This window comes from Grammomys surdaster, unplaced genomic scaffold, assembly GCF_004785775.1.
Source record: "Grammomys surdaster isolate TR1022 unplaced genomic scaffold, NIH_TR_1.0 125672, whole genome shotgun sequence".
Classification (NCBI taxonomy): Eukaryota; Metazoa; Chordata; class Mammalia; order Rodentia; family Muridae; genus Grammomys; species Grammomys surdaster.
In genome coordinates, this window is record NW_021620509.1 from 1,022,404 (window position 1) to 1,045,025 (window position 22,622).

General features: G+C 51.8%; 1 protein-coding gene across 2 annotated transcripts; it reads right to left on the reverse strand.

The window, feature by feature from the left end:
- Positions 1 to 2,871: 2,871 nt before the first annotated feature.
- Ap1m1 (adaptor related protein complex 1 subunit mu 1) lies at positions 2,872 to 20,042 on the reverse strand. Of its 2 annotated transcripts, XM_028787726.1 has the most exons (12): positions 19,820 to 20,042; positions 13,653 to 13,809; positions 11,339 to 11,406; positions 10,258 to 10,388; positions 9,364 to 9,511; positions 8,303 to 8,429; positions 6,851 to 6,993; positions 6,530 to 6,601; positions 6,183 to 6,341; positions 4,082 to 4,207; positions 3,737 to 3,812; positions 2,872 to 3,513 (listed from the first exon to the last, which is right to left on the reverse strand). In XM_028787726.1, the coding sequence occupies exons 1-12, from the start codon at positions 19,859 to 19,861 to the stop codon at positions 3,491 to 3,493; spliced, it is 1,272 nt and encodes a 423-aa protein (XP_028643559.1). In that variant the 5' UTR covers positions 19,862 to 20,042; the 3' UTR covers positions 2,872 to 3,490. The 2 variants fall into 2 exon arrangements, with proteins under 2 accessions (XP_028643559.1, XP_028643560.1); XM_028787727.1 differs by lacking the exons at positions 11,339 to 11,406; positions 13,653 to 13,809 and having other exon boundaries at positions 19,820 to 19,942.
- Between the last annotated feature and the right edge of the window lie 2,580 nt (positions 20,043 to 22,622).

The window sequence follows — 22,622 nt, forward strand, 5'->3', positions numbered from 1 at the left end:
GGGCTCCAGGACAGCCAGGGTATGTAGAGTGACACTGTCTCAAAACAACCTAAAGAACACTTTGCAGTTCTGGACCCTGTCATGTTTTCTGGTACCCTCTCATGTCATCTTAGGAGGGAAAAATGGGGCAAACTTCCTCCACTGAGAACTTGTTTTATAGCAGTGTGGGGACAGAGTCCAAAGTCTAATGCATGACAGATATTGTGTGTGTGTGTGGGGGGGGGTTGAGACAGGGTTTCTCTGTGTAGCCTTGGCTGTTCTGGAATTCACTTTACAGACCAGGCTGATCTTGAACTCACAGAGATCCACATGTCTCTGTCTCCTGCATACTGGGATCAAAAATGTGCGCCACTGAAGTGGAAACTTAAGGGTTCTTCAGAAAGTCATTTGTGTTGGATGGTGTTTTGCGAAGGCAGACACATGAAGGAACTTTTGGCTGAAGCAGGCACAGGTGAAAGGACACGTGATGAAGGATTCTTTGCTAACTACAAGCACTGCCTTACACTGTGTAGCTGAGCTCCATTTGTTGGGACTCCACAGAGAGAAACACACACACACACAAAACCAAACCAAAACCTTCTGGTGGTGGGGTTCGTGCTGTTTCCACAGTCTGATGTCAGCTGAGATAGATGGATGTGCTGAGGCAAGACCCATGGAGGACACAAGATGTCTGAAGGGAATCTAAATAGGATTCCATGACAGTGATGGAGGCTGGGCCTTGGCTTGCTGGTAGAGCTTCCTGTGCAATGCTTGTTGGTCTCTTGTCTTCGCTGATCTTCACTTCACTGAGAGAGGCACAGCTGAGAACTTCTCCTGCTGTCCTTCCTGGCCCCTCCTGCTGACTCATGCAGAGGCTGAGGCCTGGTTGTCTCCGTTAGGTAGTGCCACCAGTACTGATTCATGTTTGCTATCCTGACTACTGAATGGACGGCTGCTGTATCTGTGAAGTGTTTGTGAGTGGATCGAGCTGCCACTGCTAACCTGTGAACTGAACTGCTGATTTCCAGACAACACAGATGGGAGTTGCTACAAAGAACCATTTCTTTCTTTCTTTCTTTCTTTCTTTCTTTCTTTCTTTCTTTCTTTCTTTCTTTCTTTCTTTCTTTCTTTTTTCAAGACAGGGTTTCTCTGTGTAGCCCGAGCTGTCCTGGAACTCACTCTGTAGACCAGGCTGGCCTCAAACTCAGAAATCTGCCTGCCTCTGCCTCCCAAGTGCTGGGATTAAAGGCGTGTGCCACCACTGCCCAGCTCAAAGAACCATTTCTAAACAGGTCTACTTTCCCTGTATCCTTTCTTTTCCTTTACCTCTGGTAAGTGGTGGGCAAAAAGGGAGGTTAAAGTGTTTAGGAACTGTCATTAATAACAGATCTTGAAAAAATTAAAGTCACACACCACCACTCCCCGCAGATGCCAACTTTTTAAAAAAGATTTATTTTTATGGGGTTGGGGAGCCAGCTCAGTAGTTAAGAGCATATTCTGTTCTCACAGTGGACCCGAGTTTGGTTCTCAGAACCCATTTTGGCTCACACCCCTGTAACTCTAGTTGCCTGGGCCATCCAACACCCTCTTCTGGCCTCTCTGGGAAATCCACATACATATGTACCTAGCACACTCACAAATAAACACATAAGTAATAAATCTTTAATCTCTATTTTTATAGACATGGATGTTTTGCCTGTATATATGGATGTGTGCCAAGTGCACACTGCACCCTCAGGGGCCAGAAGAGGGCGCCGGGTTCCCTGGAACTGGACTTACAGATCGTAGTCTCCATATAGATGCTGGGAATAAAACCCTGATCCTCTGCAAGAACAGCCAGTGCTCTTAACGGCTGAGCCATCCCTCCAGCCCTGCACCCACTTCTTATTTCCTGAGACAGGGTATTATGATCCTCTTGCTTCACCCTCTGAAGTGCTGGAGTGCCAGGCACAGACCACCACACCTGACTTAGTTCCTTTTTTTTTAAACAGCATTTTTTTTTTTAACGTATGAAGGAATCTTATTTATTTATTTAATTTTATTTGAATATGCTGTAGCTGTCTTCAGACACACCAGAAGAGGGCATCCAATCTCATTAAGGATGGTTGTGAGCCACCATGTGGTTGCTGGGATTTGAACTCAGGACCTCTGGAAGAGCAGTCAGTGCTCTTAACCGCTGAGCCATCTCTCTAGCCCAGACTTAGTTTCTTTATAAGTGTGTGTGCCTAGCTCAAATGGAGTTCAGAGGGCAACTTTTGGGAGTTGATTCTCTCTATGCAGCATGTGGGTCCTAAGGATTGAAGTCAAGTTCTCAAACTCAGCAGCCATAGCCTGCTGCAGACCTGTGGAGTGACGGGTGGTAGCATGCAGTCTGGACTGGCAGCCCTTGTGAGCACTGGTGAGTAAGGCAGGACTGAGAGGCTCTAGGGTGTTGGCAGGCTCTGTTCGAGGCCCTGTGCTGGGAAGGTTGTCCTTGGCTATGGAAGGGAGGTATGTACTGAACAGCATACATACTGTGTGGTAACAAGGCAGGAGAGCAGAGGTCACACAGTGAGACGGTCCTGAGGGTCAGAGCTCAGACAGCCCATGCTGACTCAGGACTTCCAAGCCCACAGGAGCTGTCACCAGTTTGGAGGCCCAGCCTACACCTGGACAGGTGGGCATGTGGGAGTCTACGGTTTCGGGCCACCAGAGGATGGCATTATGCACAGGCATGACAGGCAAGCCAGAGACCCTGAGAGGATATTCTATCCAGTGTCCCGTGGAAAGGCACTCCTGCTACCCAGGGAAGGGACGTGTGGTCCCGTCACTGCTAGGTCTGCTTTACTACAAAGGAAGTCATATAGGGTCCCTGTGTGGAGCCTGAACCACAGCACAGAGAGAAAACAGGCAGCAGATGTAACAAATGGACTTTAATGTAACTGTCACACACACATGGTGGAGGACGAGGCCTTGTACAGTGAGGGTAGCCTGGCCTGCCCAGGAACTTTGGGGCAAAGGCTGAGGCCATGTTCCCTTCCAGGAAAACACTGATGTGGTCAAGGGCTGGCAAGGGAGGCACAGCTGGCCCAGGCACAGCAACTATCCTGCACACAGACCAGTGTGGATAGGGGACAGCTGCTCTCATGAAGTGCAGCATGGCAGCTGCACAGGACACTTGAAGAAAGGTGAGGGACAGCCACAGATGACAATGACAATGACTAACATGCTCAGCAAAATGGCAACAGAAGGAGGCTCCGGTGGTGGGCAGGGATGGTGTCTACAGGGTGGTGGGTGGCCAGTCATGAGGCACCAGGAGCTCAGCTCCAGCTGGCTTGTCCCTGGGGGAGGCTGGCAGGCCCTTCCTTCCCACCCTGGATCAGAATGGGACTGGGGAAGGGGTTCTGTGTGAGTCCTCTCAGGCTTGGGAGGAGGGTGGCTGTGTGTCCAGGCCCACCCTTCAGCTTCGGTTTTGGTGAGTGTGGCAGGTGTGCCCTGAGGCTGGGTGGGCTGGGCTGGCTGCAGAGGCCTCTCACTGGGTCCGGAGCTGGTAATCTAGAAACATGGGGCACCCACCCTCAGCTCCACACAGGTCCCAGGGCACCCACCCTCAGCTCCACATGGACTCCCAGGGTACCCACCCTCAGCTCCACACAGACTCCCAGGGCACCCACAATCAGCTCCACACAGACAAAGGGGACACCCACTCTCAGCTCCATGTAGGAAGCCACAGCCTAGAAGGACCTCTGTAGGTCCTGCCAGCCAGGTGGCTACTCACCTCCATTCTGTGTGATATAGCGTACCCAGGGCAGGGCCTGGTACCCGCTCTTCTCAATGATTTTCAGGTAGCGCACCTGGACACAAGGGCCTTGAGTGTGCACCCCCACCAGCACCCTTCATCCAAGGGGCAAGGGCAAGGGGGCAGGCCTGGCATAGCATGAAGCAGCCAAGACCCAGGCTTGGTGACCTTGAGCCTTTCAGGGGAACAGTATGTTCCCCTCATCCACAAAGTCTGAGGGGTCCCAAGGAAATAGGCCCTATGCCTGGATGGGGTTTGGGAGGTTCTGCTGTGACTCTGGGCTCAAGTGTGGGGTTCAGGTAGCCAGCCCCAACACACTCATACCTGGATGCCAGAGGTAGTGAAATAGGGGATCTCAAACTTGACACTGATGGGAGGCTTGCCCTCCTTGTCTTCGGCTTCCACACTGGGAAGGCCAAAGTGGGCCCGCATCAGGTACTCCTTGCCACCCTGGGGGCCAATGCAGGAGGCAGTTAGGCAGCTGGCCAACCCACAGCCAATAGCAGATTCCCATAATGGCACAGAGCCCAGCAATAACTCGGAGGTGGTTTGAGAGTGGGGCCAGTCAGGACTAGCCGAGACCCTTGCCCTGCTCTGGCCTTGTAGAGCATCAGGCCTGGGCTTGGCTGTCCCCTCTGTCTGGCACCCTAGCTCTAGCTATACCTGGAACAACATGGCGTTTGGCTTCCTGCGCTCACACTTAGAGGCAGCAGGAGTGGTTGTGACTAGGACCCTGCTTAGGAGCTGGGGTACAGCAGGACAGAGCCTCGGCTCCTGCTAGGCTCCACAGCCTAGCTTCCTGGCAGCAGTTCCCAGCCACAAAGGACACCATGACACCTGCGTGGGAGCTGGAGCAAACAGCCTTGTGACTCCTGGAACCTAGCAACAATGTAAGGGGGAAATAGAGAGGAAGGACCTGCCCACAGGAACACAGGAGTAAGCAAGGCCTAGCAGTCTCAGCATTCAGGACACAGAGGCAGGAGGATGGTGGCAAGTTCAAGACCAGTCTGGAGTGCAAGAGTTTGAGGTCACTCTGTGCTACAGAATGAGTTGCAGACCACTGAGACTATCCAGGGAGACCCTGTTTCAAACAAAGCCCCTGTAAAAAACACAAAACAACTTCTATATGAAAACACAAGTTGTAGAAAATGGCGTTGCATGTTACACGGTAGGTTTTGTGGGTACAGACTTTGAGTGGAGCTGACAGAAATGTTTATCTGCATCGACACTGATGTAAAAACTACCAGTGAGTGGACTGACCTCGAAGGAGGGAGGGCGACTGGGCTGGGGCGGGGTCAGCGGCCACACTTGCACAGTCACAAATCGAAGACCAAGGGGACATGAGGATGGAGACGGGGCACACCTCTGACCACAGCACCAGGGAGGCAGAGGCAGGTACATCTCCATGAGTTTGAGGCTAACCTGGTCTACACAGTGTGCTCAGGTCAGCCAGTGCTACATAGTAAGACCCAACCTCAAAGACAAAAACAAAAACATGATGGACAAGAAGCCAGAACCCTTAAGCACCTCTGGCAGGAATGATACCGTGCCACTGCTACACAAAACACCAAGGCAGAGCCTCAGACAATTGTAACAACACACAAAACACCAAGGCAGAGCCTCAGACAATTGTAACAACACACAAACACCAAGGCAGAGCCTCAGACAATTGTAACAACACACAAAACACCAAGGCAGAGCCTCAAACAATTCTAACTATGTTTGGCCAACTCTTCCGAGACTCTCCTGTGGGTGTGTGTCTGAGGACAGCAGCAGGGCATGGGGGAGAGCCCTGTGCACCCACATCCACTGCAGCAGAGCTGGGGCGCACCAAGAGTGCCTGTCAGTGAAGAAGGAAGGAACATGACGTGGAGTGTTACCTGGCCTTAAAAAGGACTGCAGCAACATGCAGGACACTGATGAGCTTTGTCACTGAGCCAAAACGTGGAAAACCCAATAGTGGTCACTGGGGCCAGGCAGTGTCTACCCTGAGTTTGGCCATCCTTCCCACCTATACTCCCCAACTCCATGCGAGGTCCTTAAGCCAGGGTGCACAGTAGGAGAGTCTACCATGCTTGGGCTGCCCTGGGATCATCTCAGTACACAGAAAGGGTAGAAAGAAGAAGGCAGTCCTGGCTCTCACTGTTTTCTCTCTGGTGAGGACAAGGTGAGGGCGGAGGTGCACCAGGGACTCCTGCACACTGTGGCTGTGCTGCAGCACCCAGGGAAAGCTCTCCTGGGATGGATCTGTGGCCAGCCCTCCCCCAGTCCTGTAGGGTGCAGAGAGGGACAGCACCTGTGTTCCTGGAACCAGGATGGCACTCAGCAGGACTGCCCCTCTCTGCAATGAAACACCTTCCCCAAGGTTGCACAGGGATAGGTCTCAGGGAGATATTTAGGGGTACCTGGAGAACATGAGGCTCACCGGGAAGGACTTGATGGACCACACGATCTCACTGTTCTCGGGGACCCACTTGACACTCCCCACTGTAGTCTTGAACTTGGGTGAATCGGCGTCGTTGGGGACTGGTATATGGATCTCTACATTGTTGGCTGTTGAGCGCCGCTTGAACTGGCTCTTGGCCTGCAAGGAGGCCCAAGGCAGAGGCTCTGGATGATGCATGGAAGGGAGTCTGGCCACCCCCAGCCACCTTGCCAGGGCCACACAGTCCCTGCCTGGCAGTGGCTCCCATTATCCACCAAAGACTCTGACTTTTCCAGGCACTGCCCACGCCTGACTTAGGCCTTCAAGGTGCCCACTCTCTCACCAACCTTGACCATGTACTCGATTCGGCTGTGGGAATGCTTCTCAATCACGGACTCAATCCAGATCAAAGGCTTCACCTGTGGGTGCGGAGAAGGCACTCACACCTGCTGGCATCTCACCATGTCTCATGCTACTGAGGGAAAGCAGAGACCAGACAAGGCCCCATTCTTCCAGGAGGAGACCAGTGTGTATGCTGGCAGAGGGTGATGACCATGGTGGAGCCAGTGGTGGTCAAGGTTTCTGCCCACTTAGGGGGCTGAGAGACAGGTACCCACAGGGTGTGGGAGGATTGGTGTTGAACTTGCCTGGGAACTTGCTACACTCACGTGGGTGTTGAGGCGGTAGGACATGAGTTCAAACTCTCCGTCAGGTGGGATGAAGGAGATGGTGCGGTCATTCTCAAAACGTGACAGCCGCACACACTGGTGGAACTTCACATCCTCCAGCTCCACTGACTTGCTCTTCCCTCCTATGCAGGGTAGGGGTGAGGCTGGCAGGAGTTACGAGTCCCTGCCCATGCCCAAAAGATATCCACAAGAAGCCAGTTCACAGACAGCTTCCTGTCGCCTCCTTCCATCACATGCCTGCCTGATGCTAGCACAGCGTCCTGGCTGCCCTGCATATGCCATGCCGAGTTCTCAGCAGCCAGACAGCAACAGGTCAGGGCGCATTTCCTAAGTGGCTGTGGGTGCCACTCACCCACTACAAAGGGCCCAGGTATGGCTAACAAGTCCAGGAGGCTGTCAGGGGCCAGTGAGGAGCCACGGCAGCCTGGCCATGCCCACCTGTACTATGCTCTACCACTAGAAGCCTACCATGGAAAGAGCCCAGCCTCAAAGAGAGGGGACAGAGGGTAGGGCCAGGCTCCGGGTCTCTCTGGTGACATCTAAGTACTCAGAACCTTGGCTCTCTGCCACCCTCCTCACAGTCTTATATTGTAGCCCAGGATGGCCTCAAACTCAGAATCTTCCTGCCTCAGTGTCCTGAGAGATGGAACGACAGGCAGATGCCACCATACCAGCCAGATCTCCCTGTCTTTTTTGGTGCTGGTGGGTACTGAACCCAGGCCTGCTAGGTCAACATCAACTACTTACTGAGCTACAGTAATGTGAGATTCTGTGACATCTTGTTCGTTGTCTATGGGGTGTATGCTGTTCGTTGTGTATGGTGTGTGCGCTCCTGTTCGTTGTGTATGGGTGTGCGCTGCTGTTCGTTGTGTATGGGTGTGTGTGCTGTTCACTGTGTATGGGGTGTGCGCTGCTGTTCATTGTATATGGGTGTGTGTGTGCTGCTGTTCATTGTGTATGGGGGTGTGTGTGCTGCTGTACGTTGTGTATGGGTGTGTGTGCTGTTCACTGTGTATGGGTGTGTGTGTGCGCGCTGCTGTTTGTTGTGTATGGGGTGTGTGTGCTGCTGTTCGTTGTGTATGGGGTGTATGCTGTTCGTTGTGTATGGTGTGTGCGCTGCTGTTTGTTGTGTATGGGGTGTGTGCTGCACTGCACGTGTGGCAGTCAGAGGACAACTTGCAGGAACTGGCTCTCTCCTTCTACCATGTGAGCTCCAGATGGCACAGTAAGGCCATGGGGCTTGGCAGCAATGCCCTTTACCTGAGGAACCATCTCAAAGACCCAAGAAATGTTCTTAAACCTGGTACTTGAAAGCAGCTGGCTGTCCCACCAGTAAGCATGCACTCAGCTCTAACTTGGGGTCAAGTGAAGTCACCTCCCTGGAGCAAGACTGAGCCAGCCTCTGTCTCAGTGCTGTCCTCAGGTACTCACGGCCTGTGTTGTCGAAGAGGACCTTGTCATTGAGGCCCAGGCGTAACTCAGGCATGCCTGAGAGGAAGACCCGCATCTTGATGGAACCCACAATCTCACTACGTAGCACGTTGCCATTGGCACTGACCTGGGGATGGTGGGGGGAAGCCGTGTGAGCTGTGGCCTCTACCACATCTGGCTCAGCTATAAGCCTGCAGTCTTCCAGCTCACCAGGTGAAAAAGGACTTCCCACAGGCCCTCTGTGGTCTCCCACCTTGTGTTTGAGGCAAGGTCTCTCCCTGAGCTGGAGTTCTCATGTTGGCTGGGTGGCCCCTCCAGTGCCCACCCCTCAGTGCTGAGGCTGCAGTGCACAGCACACACCCAGCGTCCACACCAGTGTTAGGTCTGAACTCGGGTCCTCAAGCCTGTACACGAGAGCTCGGCGTGTGTACCTATTTTTAACTTAAAAATGTTATTTCTGTATGAGTGTGCATGACGTATACTGGGGTGCCACTGCGTCTGTATGGAGATCAGAGGACAAGTTTATGGTGATACCTCTTTTTATGGGGTCTCTGGGGATGGAGCTTAGGTCATGAGGCTTGAGGTGCAGCAACATGCCTCACTAAGCCATCTCCTGAGCCTTGTATTTTTAAAGATTAAATTGTATTTATTTATTTACTGTTAGTGTGTGTGCACACGCGTGCCACATGTGAAGTCACAGGACAGAGTGCAGGAGTCAGTTCTCTTCCACCAGGAGGACACCCGGAAAGGCAGGCTTGTGGGAAGCCCCTAACCTGCTGAGCCATCTCTCTTGCTGTCCCTTCTATTTCTGTTTTTCTGAGACATGTGACCCTGGAGGGTCTGAAACTTAAGGTTCCCCTACCTGAGAGACACCACAATGCTGACCCTACAGATTCTGAGAGTGAGGCTGGTACAGAGAGAGCTGTCTCTGGTGGCTGAGGCTGAGCCCTGCCATCTACTGTTAGGGCCCAGGCTATACCCTCTTTTGGGTTTCAGTTTTATCCCTGACTTCCACCCTGGAAAAGATGGCAGGTTAGGAAAGGAAGAGGAAGGCAGCCTACCAAGAGGTTAACGGCCTCAATGACGTCCAGGAATACTTCATTCTTCCGATACTTGATGCCTTCTGAGCGCCAGGACACAGCATTGGTGACAGTGGCTGGGGGCCGAGGAGCCCCCGTTTCCAGCTTGTGGCCTTCTTGAGTGATGTACCTGTGGGGCCAAACTGCTCAGTTATAGAGGTGACACACAATGTTCCACCCTGACATTGGGATGGAACTAGGTAGAAGACAAGGCCCAACCATTTGAAGCCCCACATCAGCAGGTTCTAGGAGGGGTACAGTATGCATGCTATAGTAAGTGGGCCGAATACACTTCACTTCTGAGGCAAGGCACTGGTGGGGGGTGGGGAATGGAGGATTAAGTAGTCAGCACTGTGGGCACCTGGAGGGACTGAGTCCTGTACTGCCAGGACATTGGAGTGGCAGCTTTTCCTGGACTCCCAGTCAAGTGAGGAGCTGGCACCCCAGGTCCCACTGAGGGATGGAAAGTGCAGCATGGGGCCTGCTTGTTTCTGCCTCTGCAGGTGGGATTCCAGAACCCCAGTTCAGTACAGTCAGCAAAAGCAGGGCTCTGGTTAAAGATACTGCATTCAAGCTGGTGGAAGAGACAGGGTATACCCATGGGAAAGGGTCCTGACCCCAGAGGCACTCAGTAGAAACCCAAGACCAGCCCCTGGCTCAGCAGTGGGTTTGAATCCCAGTACTACACAAATAAACACAGATTTAGGAATCCCATGTCTGGTGCCTAGTAAACTGGACACATGGCCTACTCTTGTCAGCCCAGCACTCCAGAGGCAGAGGTAGGAGGATCAGAGCCTGTCTCAACAGTTGGGGGTTGTTTCAACAAGCTGGCTGCTCTGCTGGCTGGGGCGGGTCTGTGGGGACACGCGCACTCACTCCTGCAGGATCTTGCTGTCGGTGGTCTGTGGGTAGCCGAAGTCCATGAGCTCGTCTAGCAGCTCATAGATGATCACGAAGTTGTCTCGGATGCTCTCCTCCTCCAGCTCCTTAAAGTACTCGGAGAAGACCTGGGCAGTAGAGCAGGACGCAGCCCAGCTCAGGCCACCCCAGCTGGAGTGATTGTACCCATGGGTGATAGCACAGGCCCTGAACCCAAAGATCTGAACTACAGACCACAGGCATTGGCCAGGAGTGGCTCTGTACCCCACCTCGGCTCTCCAGGACCTCTGTGGTCAATCCCAACTGCGCCTGTGATCCTTGCCTCTCCCTCGAGATTGCTGCCTATCCCCATAGGGTGTTGGCTGTCTGGCTGCAGACAAGCATCTCCATTTCAATGGGTAGCTAGGAGGCTAAAGAAGGGACCTGGTCTTTACACTATCACAGAAACACACAGTGGGAAAGGCAAGCTCTGGGGAAAAATGGGCCCCAGCACCCCAATCATATTCCACCAATTAGAGGTGGCAAAGCCAGGCTGTTCACAATGGACCTGCTCAGAAGGAAACCACCAAGAGGCTCTCCCAAAAAGACAATGGGTTCCCTTGCCCCACCTCCTACTCTTGGCTAAGAATCATCCACCCAATAGGGAGGGAGGGAGGAGAGACCGGGAAAAGGGTTCCTGACCTCCAGAGGCACTCGGTGGAAATACAAACCAGCCCAGCATCAAACAGACTGACTCAGCAGCCAGAGGTTGCTTTAAGTCCAAAGGTGTCCTGGGTACAGCTATGCATTAGCTACCATCAGACTCTCCTACACGGCCCCAAGGTCAATCCCAGCCCCTTAGACTGTCCAGGCACAGGACCTGGATCACATTATTCACCCTCCTGCCAAGATGGTTGCACAGCCATGTCTCCCCATCTTGTTAGCTTTCTTTTAGACCAGGGTGGGAATGCAATCAATGAAGGCCAGAGGCTCTCACCTGCAAGAAGACTGAGGCTTCCTGGCCCAGGATCCCTGGGTATACAAAGTTACAATCCCCAAAGCCCTCCCCAGGAGGGAAGTCCCACCACTGGGGCCTTACCTGCACCACCTTGTAGAGGAAGGAGAACACCAGTGACACACAAGCATTCTTCTTTGAAGTGGCAACCACTGCACAGTGGCAGTCAAGGAGCCTTCTGAGGCCAGGGTACCACACCACAGCTCCAGCCCCATGGCTCCCTGCCCCAGCCACACTCCAGTGGCCTACTGGGCCCATGATTAGGACTAAGCCCCCAGTCTGAGCCAGGCCAGGGGCCTGTGGTAAGCAGTCAGAGGAGCCTTGGGGTTACAACAGAAAGTGTAAGGTTTAAGGGAAGCTTCTGGATACTGCATTTAGGAGCAAGACTGGGAGAGCCCAGCTGGATGGGGGAAGCAGCCAGGGCTAGGTCTCTCTTCTTTCTGTTGGTGACAGAGCTTTTCTGGAGGCAATGCTATACACATGTCTACTCAACCCAAATAGGGAGCCCACAGTAGACCAAAGTATGGCCCACTTCCTTTCAGGCACCCTTGGAAACTGCCCACAGGGTCCACCTAAAGTCTGGTCATAGGGAAGCCAACACAGGTTAGAAAATGGCTAAGGCTGCTGGCCTTCCTGTGAAATATTCTGCTATTTTGCATGTTCTCCAAACACTAGGCCTGTTCCTGATTATGGCCTCAACAGATACACAAATCAATCTGTCCTGGGAGAGACTGACAGGTAGATTTAGTAGGATATCCGTGAGACATGAAGAACACTTTCTCACCAATGTACACAAAGCCACGGGCTCTTACAAGCATTTTCATCCAAGCAAGCAGCAGGGGAAGCTGCCATCAAGGGCCTCAGCCGACTAGGCGTTGTGTGTGGATGTCCATGGAGAACAATGCTGACAAGCAGCCACTTCACTAACATGGATGAAGACAGCCAGGTGTAATGGTATCTCTACCTACCTTACAGCCCAGCTGAGGCTCGGACAATTGAAAGGAAAAATGGAGAGCTGGAGAGATGGCTCAGTGGTTAAGAGCACAGGCTGCTCTTCCAGAAGACCCAAGTTCAATTCCCAGCAACCACATGGTGGCTCACCATTGGCTTTAACTCTAGTCCCAGGGGATCCAATGCCTTCTTCTGGACTGCAAACACGCAGGTAAATTAGCCCTACAAATGAAAGCTTTTAAAAAATAAAAAATAAAATAAAAGGTTCTTAAAACAGGTAAAGAGTTTAAATCCAAATGGTACCCTACACTGGTGGACAAAGACACTCCCAGAGGTCATCAGGTTGTTGGATGAAAATTCCTGTGCCAAGAGCAGACTATCTCCTGTCAACTGTTGGCCAGGAAATCCTGAAGCTCCGGGAACCATGCAGGCTGCTGCTGCTGGTTGTATGGCAGAACCAGATGCCAGAAGGGGCTGTGAAAGCTGCTGTTGAACAGGCATCAGCATTCCTGCTAAGCTACAGACCCTGTGTGCTAAAATGCCACATGCTAAGCAGACTGTGCCTGGTTGTGCAATAGAGGCACAGATATCATGGGTAATACCAACACCCTATCTATTGGATTTTTTTTTTTTTCGAGACAGGGTTTCTCTGTGTAGCCCAGGCTGTCCTGGAACTCACTCTGTAGACCAGGCTGTCCTCAAACTCAGAAATCCGCCTGCCTCTGCCTCCCAAGTGCTGGGATTAAAGGCATGTGCCACCACCGCCCGGCTTTTCTTTTTTTTCCATTTAGGCCCACTCCATAAGGGAGTTCACATATGGTATTATACATCAGGAAAAAACCCTATGCCTGGGTGAGAGCAGGGCAAGAGCTGCAAGGGAAGACCTGTCCCTGGGAAGAGTTGGTATCTGTGCCTGTTGGGGGCCACACGCATGAACACATTTACGTGCTGACCCTGAGGGGACCGACAGCTGAAGAGCTAGTGCACCCCACTGCTTACTACATAGCCAGATTTTCAGAGGTCTGCTCAAAGCCCCAAAGTGGTGGATGCACCCATGGTGAGTCTCCACCTGGCACCACACTTGGTTTGATGCTGAAGTGGGGCTGGAGATGTAGGGCACATGACAACTTCCCACCCCCACTCCTACCCCATTCCCCTCATTTGTCCACTCCTGCCTCTAACAGTGTGGCTATACACAGCAGCCGGAAGTCTCTAGACCACAAAACCACCGAAAGCCAGCCCACCTCCTCCAAAGACCTACCCCATGTAACATATCTCAGGCCCAGTTGGCTCCCACTTGTGCCATGTGCCCCTCCCGTCCTCTCCACAGCTGAAGCTTCTGGAATACTTAGTATTCCCTAAGCCTGTGCCTTCTAGCCACCCAGCTGTCCTGTGCTGGTGGGCAGGTATGTCATCCCCAAGCCCTGACTCCGCAGCATAGGGATACGGTACAGGTTGTTGTGCTTAATCCACATGAAACGAACACCACCATGGGCCAAGATAGGTGACAGCATGCCCTCCTCCTCCTTCTCCATCAGAATGGGCATGAAGTGCTCCACCTCTGACATGTCCACATCCCCACGGTAGTTCCTGCAGATGAGCACCTGCATCAGGAAGGAAAGAAGGGGTGGCTTCCTCTCTGAGTGCCTCAGGTAGGGTTGGGGACCATCTGTGGAAGACACAACTTAAGGCTAGTCTGATTTCCACCCTAGGGAAGTCCCACCACAAGGCTCTTCCTGCAGCAGAAGGCAGAGAGAGGAGGGACTATTCCCACAGACACTGGGACAAGCTTTGCTCTGTGAGCACTCTATGTAGACCTTCTCAGTGGTTTTGCTGTGGGGATGTACTTGGCTCTCCTGAGCATCTGATCCTCGAGGAGTCCAAGTTTATGGGATCCCACTGAGGCTTGTACAGGAATAGGCCTGCCCTGGTCTTCGTCCTTGCTCAGAATCTGAATCACTGTCCATCATCCAAGGGGACTGTGGAATGGCAAAGTTAGTGGCTCCTCAGAAAGTGACACCAGAGTTAAGTATAACCCAGTGGCTCATCCTAGAAAATCAGAGAAATTGTGTGTCCATGGACACTCAAAGCAGAATGGAGCTGGGAGTGGAGATGGGTCCAAGGAGCCCAGGTACATCTCAAATCCACTATGTAGCCAAGGATAGCCTTGAATTCCTGCTTCTGCTGCTACCTCCTGAGTGCTGGGATGACAGTTGTGAGTCAGCCCACATAAATGAACACTTCAGTGGCTGAATCTTAAATAGAGCCAGACCAGAGACAAAGACATGTCTTTCAACAGATGTATGGAGAATCTGGGTCTGAACCTTCCCAAAGCACTGCACAGCTAGGGACCAGGACTCCAGGATTCCAGAATCTGAGGGCCCTCCAATACAGTGCTGTGGTGAATAAGGACAGCCTGTTCTGACAATAAACATGTTTGAGGCTTTTGTTTTGTTGAAATGATTTCACTGTGTAGCCTAGGCTAGCCTCAACTCATGGCAATCTTTCTGCCTCCAGAGTGCTGGGGTTATAGGCAAGAGACAGCAAACCCAGTTCAAATGCAACACCTCTCTCTCTCTCTCTCTCTCTCTCTCTCTCTCTCTCTCTCTCTCTCTCTCTCTCCCTCTCTCTCTCTCGCTTTCTCTCTCCTTTCCCCCCTCCCCCCAGTGTGTGTTGCCACCTTGGATAATCTAGCTGGCCAGCATGCTCCTGAACTCAGACCTTCACATGTATATAGCAAACAGTTTCCCTGCTAAAAATACTTTGCCAAACATAGTATGCACACCTCTAATCCTAGCACTTGGAAGCAGAGGCAGGGAAGTTTACACAGTAAGTTTCAGACTAGACATAGTGAGACCCTGTCTTTTAAAAACATCCTAGGGTTTCTGGACAAGATAGCGTACGCCTTTAATCCCAGCACCAGGAAGGCAAAGGCAGGTAGATCTCCGAGTTCAAGGACGGCCAGGGCTACACAGAGAAACCTGTCTCAAAAACCAAATAAACAGGGGCTGGAGAGATGGCTTAGCAATGAAGAGCACTGGCTGCTCTTGCAGTGGACCTGGGTTCCATTCTAAGCACCTATATAGCAGCTTACACCTGTCTATGACTCCAGTTCCAGGCATTCTGACACTCTCACACATGCAGTCAAAATACTAATGAACATAAAAGTGTGTGTGTGTGTGTGTGTGTGTGTAGAACCAAATAAACAAATAGATACATAAATCCCAGAAGTTGGAAAATGGCTTGTTGCTTAAGTGTGTTGCTGTTCTTTCAGAGGACCCAGCATCCACATTAGGCAGCTGACAACTGCTTGTAATCCAGCTCTATGGGATCTGATGTCTTCTTCTGGCCTCCAGGGCCACCTGTACACTTGTGTACTTGCCAATATCTCTCTCGCCTCTTCTCTCCCCCCACATTTTTTTGAAAACTCAGGATTTACCATTCAGGGTCAGTGAAAGGCAGATATAGAATGTGAGTGCAGGCCATGAGTATGCCCAGGGTAGGCTCTACTCTCAGAATAACTGTGCATAGCGAGAGAAACCAAACAGGAAGTTCTCCCTGGAGGACCCTGAAGAAGTGGCTGCAGGTCAGGGCCATGAGGAAGCTGCGGGTGAGGGCTGAGGAGGGCCCTGGTTACTTGGTGACAATGCTTGTCAGCATGGCTGGTTAGCCACATGGCGGTGCCGCAGCTCTCCTGAGCTGCCATGCTGGACTGGCACTTCAGAAAGCACTGTCTCTGCTGATCCTAGCTGGGAGAGCGCAGTGAAGATGGTTCCTTTTGAGTCCTTGCTGGGCCTTATGGGGACATAGTGCCCACTGGGTAAGCTTTTGGGTCTGATGCCCTACCCGGTCTGAGGGACTCCCACTTGCCCTCTTCTACTCCTCTTGCTATCTCTTATATGGTAGGCTGGTTAGTTTTACAGATTACAATGCCCAGAGAGGTGGAGCTGCCTGCCTGAGGTAACACAGCAGAGAGAGCAGGGTCAGGATCTCAGAGACATCCTTACTCCCACTTACTGTGTGGTTGCACAACTGTGCTCACTGAGAACTGCTGTCCTGGCAGCTCTAAGCCCACTTTCTTCCCCAGGGATTGGGCTGGACTGGTCAGAGCCAGCCAGAAGGCCTGACTGTACACCTCACCAGAGCTGCTCAGGGGTTTGTTTTCTTGCTCAGAAAACATGCAGAGTGAGCCTATGTGGTAGCTACTACCATGGTAGCCGAGGTCAACATGGTTCTCTCACTGTCCCAGCTACTTGGGGACAACTGGGGACCTTCTCACTAGTCTAACCTTCAATCACGGTTTGAAGAAATAGGGAGACTCCTGGAGGTCGGCCACCCCTGAGTCGGTGTGGCCGCGGAGGGAGACAGGGAGACACTGAGACAGCCCTTCTCTCTGTCCATCTCTCACCCCATGGTCCTTCCCCACGAAGCAGAAGAGGACTCATCTTCAACAGAAGCTAGACAGGGTGGCCTCTCTCTGATCCACCCCAACTGAAAGCTCAGGGGCAACTGCCTACAGGAGGGGTGACTCTCACATTCCTACTCTCTTCCCTGCAGCAGTGCTGTCCACCTCTGAGACCCAGGGCCTCCAGGGTGCCTTATGGTCATCCTGGCCATTTCCCAAGTCCATCCTGTCACTCACAAACCCTCTCCACCAAAGCATGTGACACACTATCCTTTCTCTGGCTCCTTTTCCTTCTCAGCAGAACACCTTGGAGCTTGCTGAGCTCTGTCTAACAGACAGCTCTGCTCTGGGCATCAGGAGCCAGTGTGGAATGAGTCTGGTGTGTCTTCTCAGGAAATGTCAGAGGAGAAAGGAATGCACAGATAAACTTGCATGCCATGCCGTAGGCAGTATGGGCTACGAGATGCAGTGTGCTCAACGTAGGGTGGGCTAGATATGATCCCAGTTAGGGAAAGCAGGAGAGGCTTCCTGGAGGAGGTGCTATTTGAATTGAAGCCAGGCCACACAGCTCTCCACAGATGCAAGTACAAAGGTCCCAAGGCAGAAGCAGACAGGTTGTCTGGGCACCTGCTTCAGGGTCCCCCACTGGCTAAAGTGGAATGAACCAGGGTCATGTGGAAAGGCACTTGGTGGGAGGGCTGGGGAGGGTATGAGAATTCAGACTATACAGGCCCTTGTGAGCAGCAGGGAAAAGCCTGGGGCTTTGTTCTCGGTACTCAAAAGAGCAGCATCAAGAGAATGGAAGGGAAGCAGTACCTCTGCACACCAGACCTAAAGTCACCAGGGCCACACTGCAAAGCCAGGAAGCTGCGGAGTGGTTGGGGAAGCAATAGACAGCAGCCAAGTGTTCTTGGAGGACCTCCTATTTGCCAAAAGTAGCCACATGGGATCCCTTGGTAATGAGATGCTCAGTTTGGCATGTTGTCATGAGTCTGGCTTGATTTTGGAAGGAGGCAGGGAAGTCTACAGCCTCCCTGAGGAGCTTTCGAGGCAGGTCTGATCACACCCCATCTTGGGGACTTATCCCTGGAAGTGCAGAGGCCCTGGAGCCTCCTCCCATTGGATCCCCAAGGTCCCAGCATCAGTATATGGGCTGACCTACACTCTACATGCCAACTGGGACCTCTGTCACCTTCTCAGAACCACATCAGGTGCCTGCTCTGCCTGGAAGTCTTTTGTAACCTTCTCTGAATGCCAAAGGGAAGGCAAACCACTGTTTGGCTGCTGGTCCAAGTGTTTCCTGCTAGGCCAAGAGGCCTGTGGACCCCAAATACCATGCTCTGTGGGCCTTGCTAGAGTCTGGCTTGTCTCACATCTATACTCAGTAACTCAGATAAGACTCTTCAGATCCATTAGGAAGACAAGGCTCAGACAGGCCAAGGTGCTTGTCTATGATCACACAGCTCAGCTGCGGAGATCAGCTGAATCCACATGTAAATCTAGCTCTATAGCCTCACCCCAGGATGGGTACTTGCTAGTGCCAATGAGATGTTTGCTAAAGGAACAAGCCACGACAGGCAGCCCATTGTACCTCTAGGCCAGGGTGGAGGGCAGATCATATGCCATGAGACCTAGGGGACACTGCCCCTACCCAGCTTCCCAGAAGGCTGTGGAGGAAGCCCAGGCCTGGGACTCAGCAGTTGTTGACCTTGGGTGACGTACAAGGCAGGTACACACTCAAGGGACTAAGGAAAACGCTGGGGGTGGGGCTTTTTGAAACAACTCCAGCTTGTCCATGTAGACTGGACATCAATGTTCTTTCACTGATGAATGCTGGACTTGTTTACTGTGGCTGGACCTGTTCTGGTAGCTTCCAAACGTAAGAGGCTGGCCACTTGCCTTCCACCCTGATGGCCTGAGGTAGAATGGCAGTCCATTTCTTAAGGCTGAATGTGCCTTCCTGGAAGAGGCTTTTGCAAGGAGTATACTGTGGCTGCTTGTCAGACAGCTTGTTGTTTTAGGCTCTATCCTCAGCACCACAAAAACATCCATTAGCCTAGGGAGACAGCTCAGTCTGTAAAGTGTTTTCCAAATATCTGACCTGAACTCCATACCCAAATCCCAGGTAATACCCAGGTGCTTACCAGATAGTGGTGGCAAACACCTTTAATCCAAGCACTTGGGAGGCAGAGGCAGGTCAATCTCTAAGTTCAAGGCCAGCCTGATCTATAGAGTGAGTTCCAGGACAGTCAGAGCTACACAGAGAAAAACTTGTCTCATAAAACCAAGAGGGGGAAAAAAGTCAGATTCTCCTGGGAAGCACAAACAGGCAGATCCACGTGTTTTAAAGGTCAGGCAGCCTAGCTCAATCAGTTAACAAGAGCCCATGTAAGGGTAGCAGGGGTCTCCTTCCTCCACACACGTGTATACCCACAGAAACACACGAAGTTTTCTTTCTCAGATAACCCTGGGAAAGATGCCAGGGTCCTGTTTTCTGTCCAGGGCCTTCATGTCTCAGCAGTCTTTGCTATTCCCAGTCAGGAAAGCTCTCCCTGATCCTTCAGCTGGGGCTGTTGCTAGTCCATTAGTCCCTAATAGGTATTCATCTATTTGTGCTTTTCCAAGTGACTAAGTTTAGCTATGACAGATTCTGCCAACCCACGGTGGCCCAGGACTTAGCACCTGCCTAGTGAGGATGCTTCCAGGCGGCTACTTCCCAGTAATCAGTGTGACTCTGGGCAGTCTGTTTCCCCTTCTAAAACCACACTCTTATCCGCTTTTCTTAATGTCACAGGAAGATCAGCTGCTCTAGGGAGCGCTGAAACCTTATATACACTGTGGAGCGAGGGGCCGACCTAAGGCCATAGTCCCTGCCACACCTCTGGCCAAGGTTCTCATGGTCCCGCTACAGGGGTCCACAGGAGAGGGTAGAGTCCAGTACCCAGGCGCACAAGGAGGGAAAGGAGCAAAGCGGACAGTTACCTAGTAACCGCACCCCACCAAGTTAGCTTGCAATGGGGAGGGACTCGCGGAAAGAAGACCACCGCCCGTTTCCTAGCAACAGGGCAGGGCTGGCAAGAGAGGCTGCCCCGCCTGCCTGACGCCCTAGCTGGGCTGGTCGGCCAGTTGCCTAGCAACAGGGTGGGTCCCGACAGGGCGAGGGCCCGGTGGTTGCTTGGCAACGCGGAGGGTGGAGAGCCCTTCAGTACCTTGCCCTTCAGGTCCAGTACGTAGACGGCGCTGGCGGACATGGCGGCTTTGGAAGGCCTCGGCAGTAGCCGAGGGCGGCGGCAACGGCAGGAACTGCCGGCGTTCAGCAAGGCCCGGAGCGCCCCGCGACACTTCCCCTCTACTTCCGGTCCATGAAGCAGCGCGTGGACCGTTATGTCCGGTCTGAAGGGAGCCACAAGTGCGCAGGCGCACAACGGAATCAGTGCAGGCGCAGTACGAACTTTTTGGCTGTATTTTTCACCCGTAGCACAAACGGGCCGGAAGTAAGTCCCAGGGGGCGTGGCCTTCCTGACGTGCCGGACCTGGAGGACCTGGGCGAGACAGCTTTGTCATTACTCCTTGTAGCTGAAGGACTAGCTGAGGAATGTAGGTGGACGCTTCCAAACCGGTTGCTGTGAAAAGACGCTGGAAGCGAAACCGATTTGGAGTTGATCCTTGCTTTCGGCAGTCTAGTAAACTAATATCCCGTCACCGGCTGTGACTCGCTGTTAGGTGGCTCTTAAGTCAGTCTCGCAAGGGCAATCAAGCCTTATCAGCAAGCACCTGTCGGTGTCAACCTGTCAACTGAATGGGCTCCACCCGGTCTTGCCCCAGTGAACTCAGGGTAGCACGTGTGTAACTTAGCCTGTGCCTAGTGCAAAGTGTGGCTGGTTATATTTTAATTCTATCATTCTTAACCGCCTCTCCCCCATCTAGAGATTAAACCAACCCATCAACACCCACCGTGGGCTTTTTACTTTGTGTGTTCCTGTACACATAGGGAGATCAGAGGAAGAGTGGCAGGTGTCAGCTCTCTCCATCATGTGGGTCCCAGACAGATATCAAACCCAGGTCTTCAGTTTGGGTAGCAAAAGCTTTTACCTGTATGTCCTCCTCACCCCCCCACCCCTTTTGCTGTTTTTTAGGGCAGCAGCAGTGTTCATCCCTTTTAAAAATAATGTATCAGGGGGGCTGGTGAGATGGCTCAGCGGTTAAGAGCACTGACTGCTCTTCTAGAGGTCATGAGTTCAAATCCCAGCAACCACATGGTGGCTCACAACCATCTACAATGAGATCTGATGCCCTCATATGGGTGTCTAAAGACAGCTACAGTGTACTTACATATAATAAATAAATAAAAAAAAATAATGTATCAGTACTCTATCTGCATGTACACCTGGATGTCAGAAGATGATATCAGATCCCATTATAAATGTGTGAGCTACCATGTGGTTGTTGCTAATTGAACACAGGCTCTCTGGAAGAGCAGCCAGTGCTGAGCCGTCTTTCCAGGGCAGCAGTATTCATTCTTAACCACCGAGATCTCTCCAAATTGTTCCCAACACTACATCTGGTGCCTCACAGCTGCCTGTTCAGATGATCTGACTCCTCCGGCCTCTGTGGACACCTGCACTCATGTATACACACCCACATGGACACATAATCCTAGCACTTGGAAGGCAGAGGCAGGCAGATCTGTATTCCAGGCCAGCCAGAGTTATCTAGTAAGACCTAGTCTAAAAAATTTTAATTTATTCTTTGCCACTTTAATACATGTAATATTTTGTATTTTGATCATATTAGCCCATTTCCTTATTACCCCTCCCTTGCTTTTTCTTTAGATATTTATTGTGTGTATTGTGTATGAGCATGTGGAGTTCAGAGGACACTTTGTGAGTCAGCTCTCTCCTTCCACCTTGTGGACCCTGGGAGTTGACCTTAGGTCTTTAGGACTGCTCCTGCCAGGCCATCTTACCAACCTCAAGGTAGGGCTGCGGGTTGGCAGCCTGGGTTAGTGCCTAGGTAAAAGAAGCAAAGAAGGGCATGGTGGTGAATGCCTTCAATCCTAGCACTCCAGAGGCAGAAGCAAGAGGACCCAATAGCTTGGTCTACACAGTGTTTCAGGACAGCCAGGGTTGCATGGTGAGACCCTGTCTCACCTCTCCCTCAACCATGCTCCAAATCAAACAAAAACCCCCAAACAAGTAAATCTCATACATCTGCTTCATGTATAAAATTCTTCAAAAGACTGTGTATTTTAAGCCGGGCGGTGGTGGCGCACGCCTTTAATCCCAGCACTTGGGAGGCAGAGGCAGGCGGATTTCTGAGTTCGAGGCCAGCCTGGTCTACAGAGTGAGTTCCAGGACAGCCAGGGCTACACAGAGAAACCCTGTCTCGAAAAACCAAAAAAAAAAAAAAAAAAAGACTGTGTATTTTATATACTATGTTCAAAGACAGAAAAAATTAATATAAAACGACTTTAGGCTATGTGCAGAGGGGCAAATGAAACAGAAATCAAATGTATGGAAACCTGTGACAGTCACTGCAACATCTCATTACACATTACAAAAATCACTGTGCTCCCCATTCCCCAAATCTGGAAAGATCCCCAAATCCAAAATGGTCCTAAACACGTGAGACAAGGTATGCACACACCATCTCCCTCAGGTGTGAACACAGGTGGAATAAATGTGCCATCTCGACTGTGACAGCTCAGTGGGTAAAGTCACGTGCAGCCAAGCTCACAGCCTGAGTTGGATCTGATCCCAGGATCCACATGGTGGAAGGAGTCAGTCCTTCAAGTTCTCCTCTCATGTGCACATGCACACGTGCAGGAATCCAACGCACTTTATAATATGCACATGTATATATACACACATACACCTTTAAAATACAAAAGCATCTCATTTTTCCCACACTGAACTGGTTTTTCACTGTGCATTCTTCATTCTTCAGGGACACAGGCAGAATGGAAAGGTGTCCCTGTGATGGACAGCCGGTACAGATGACATTCACACGACA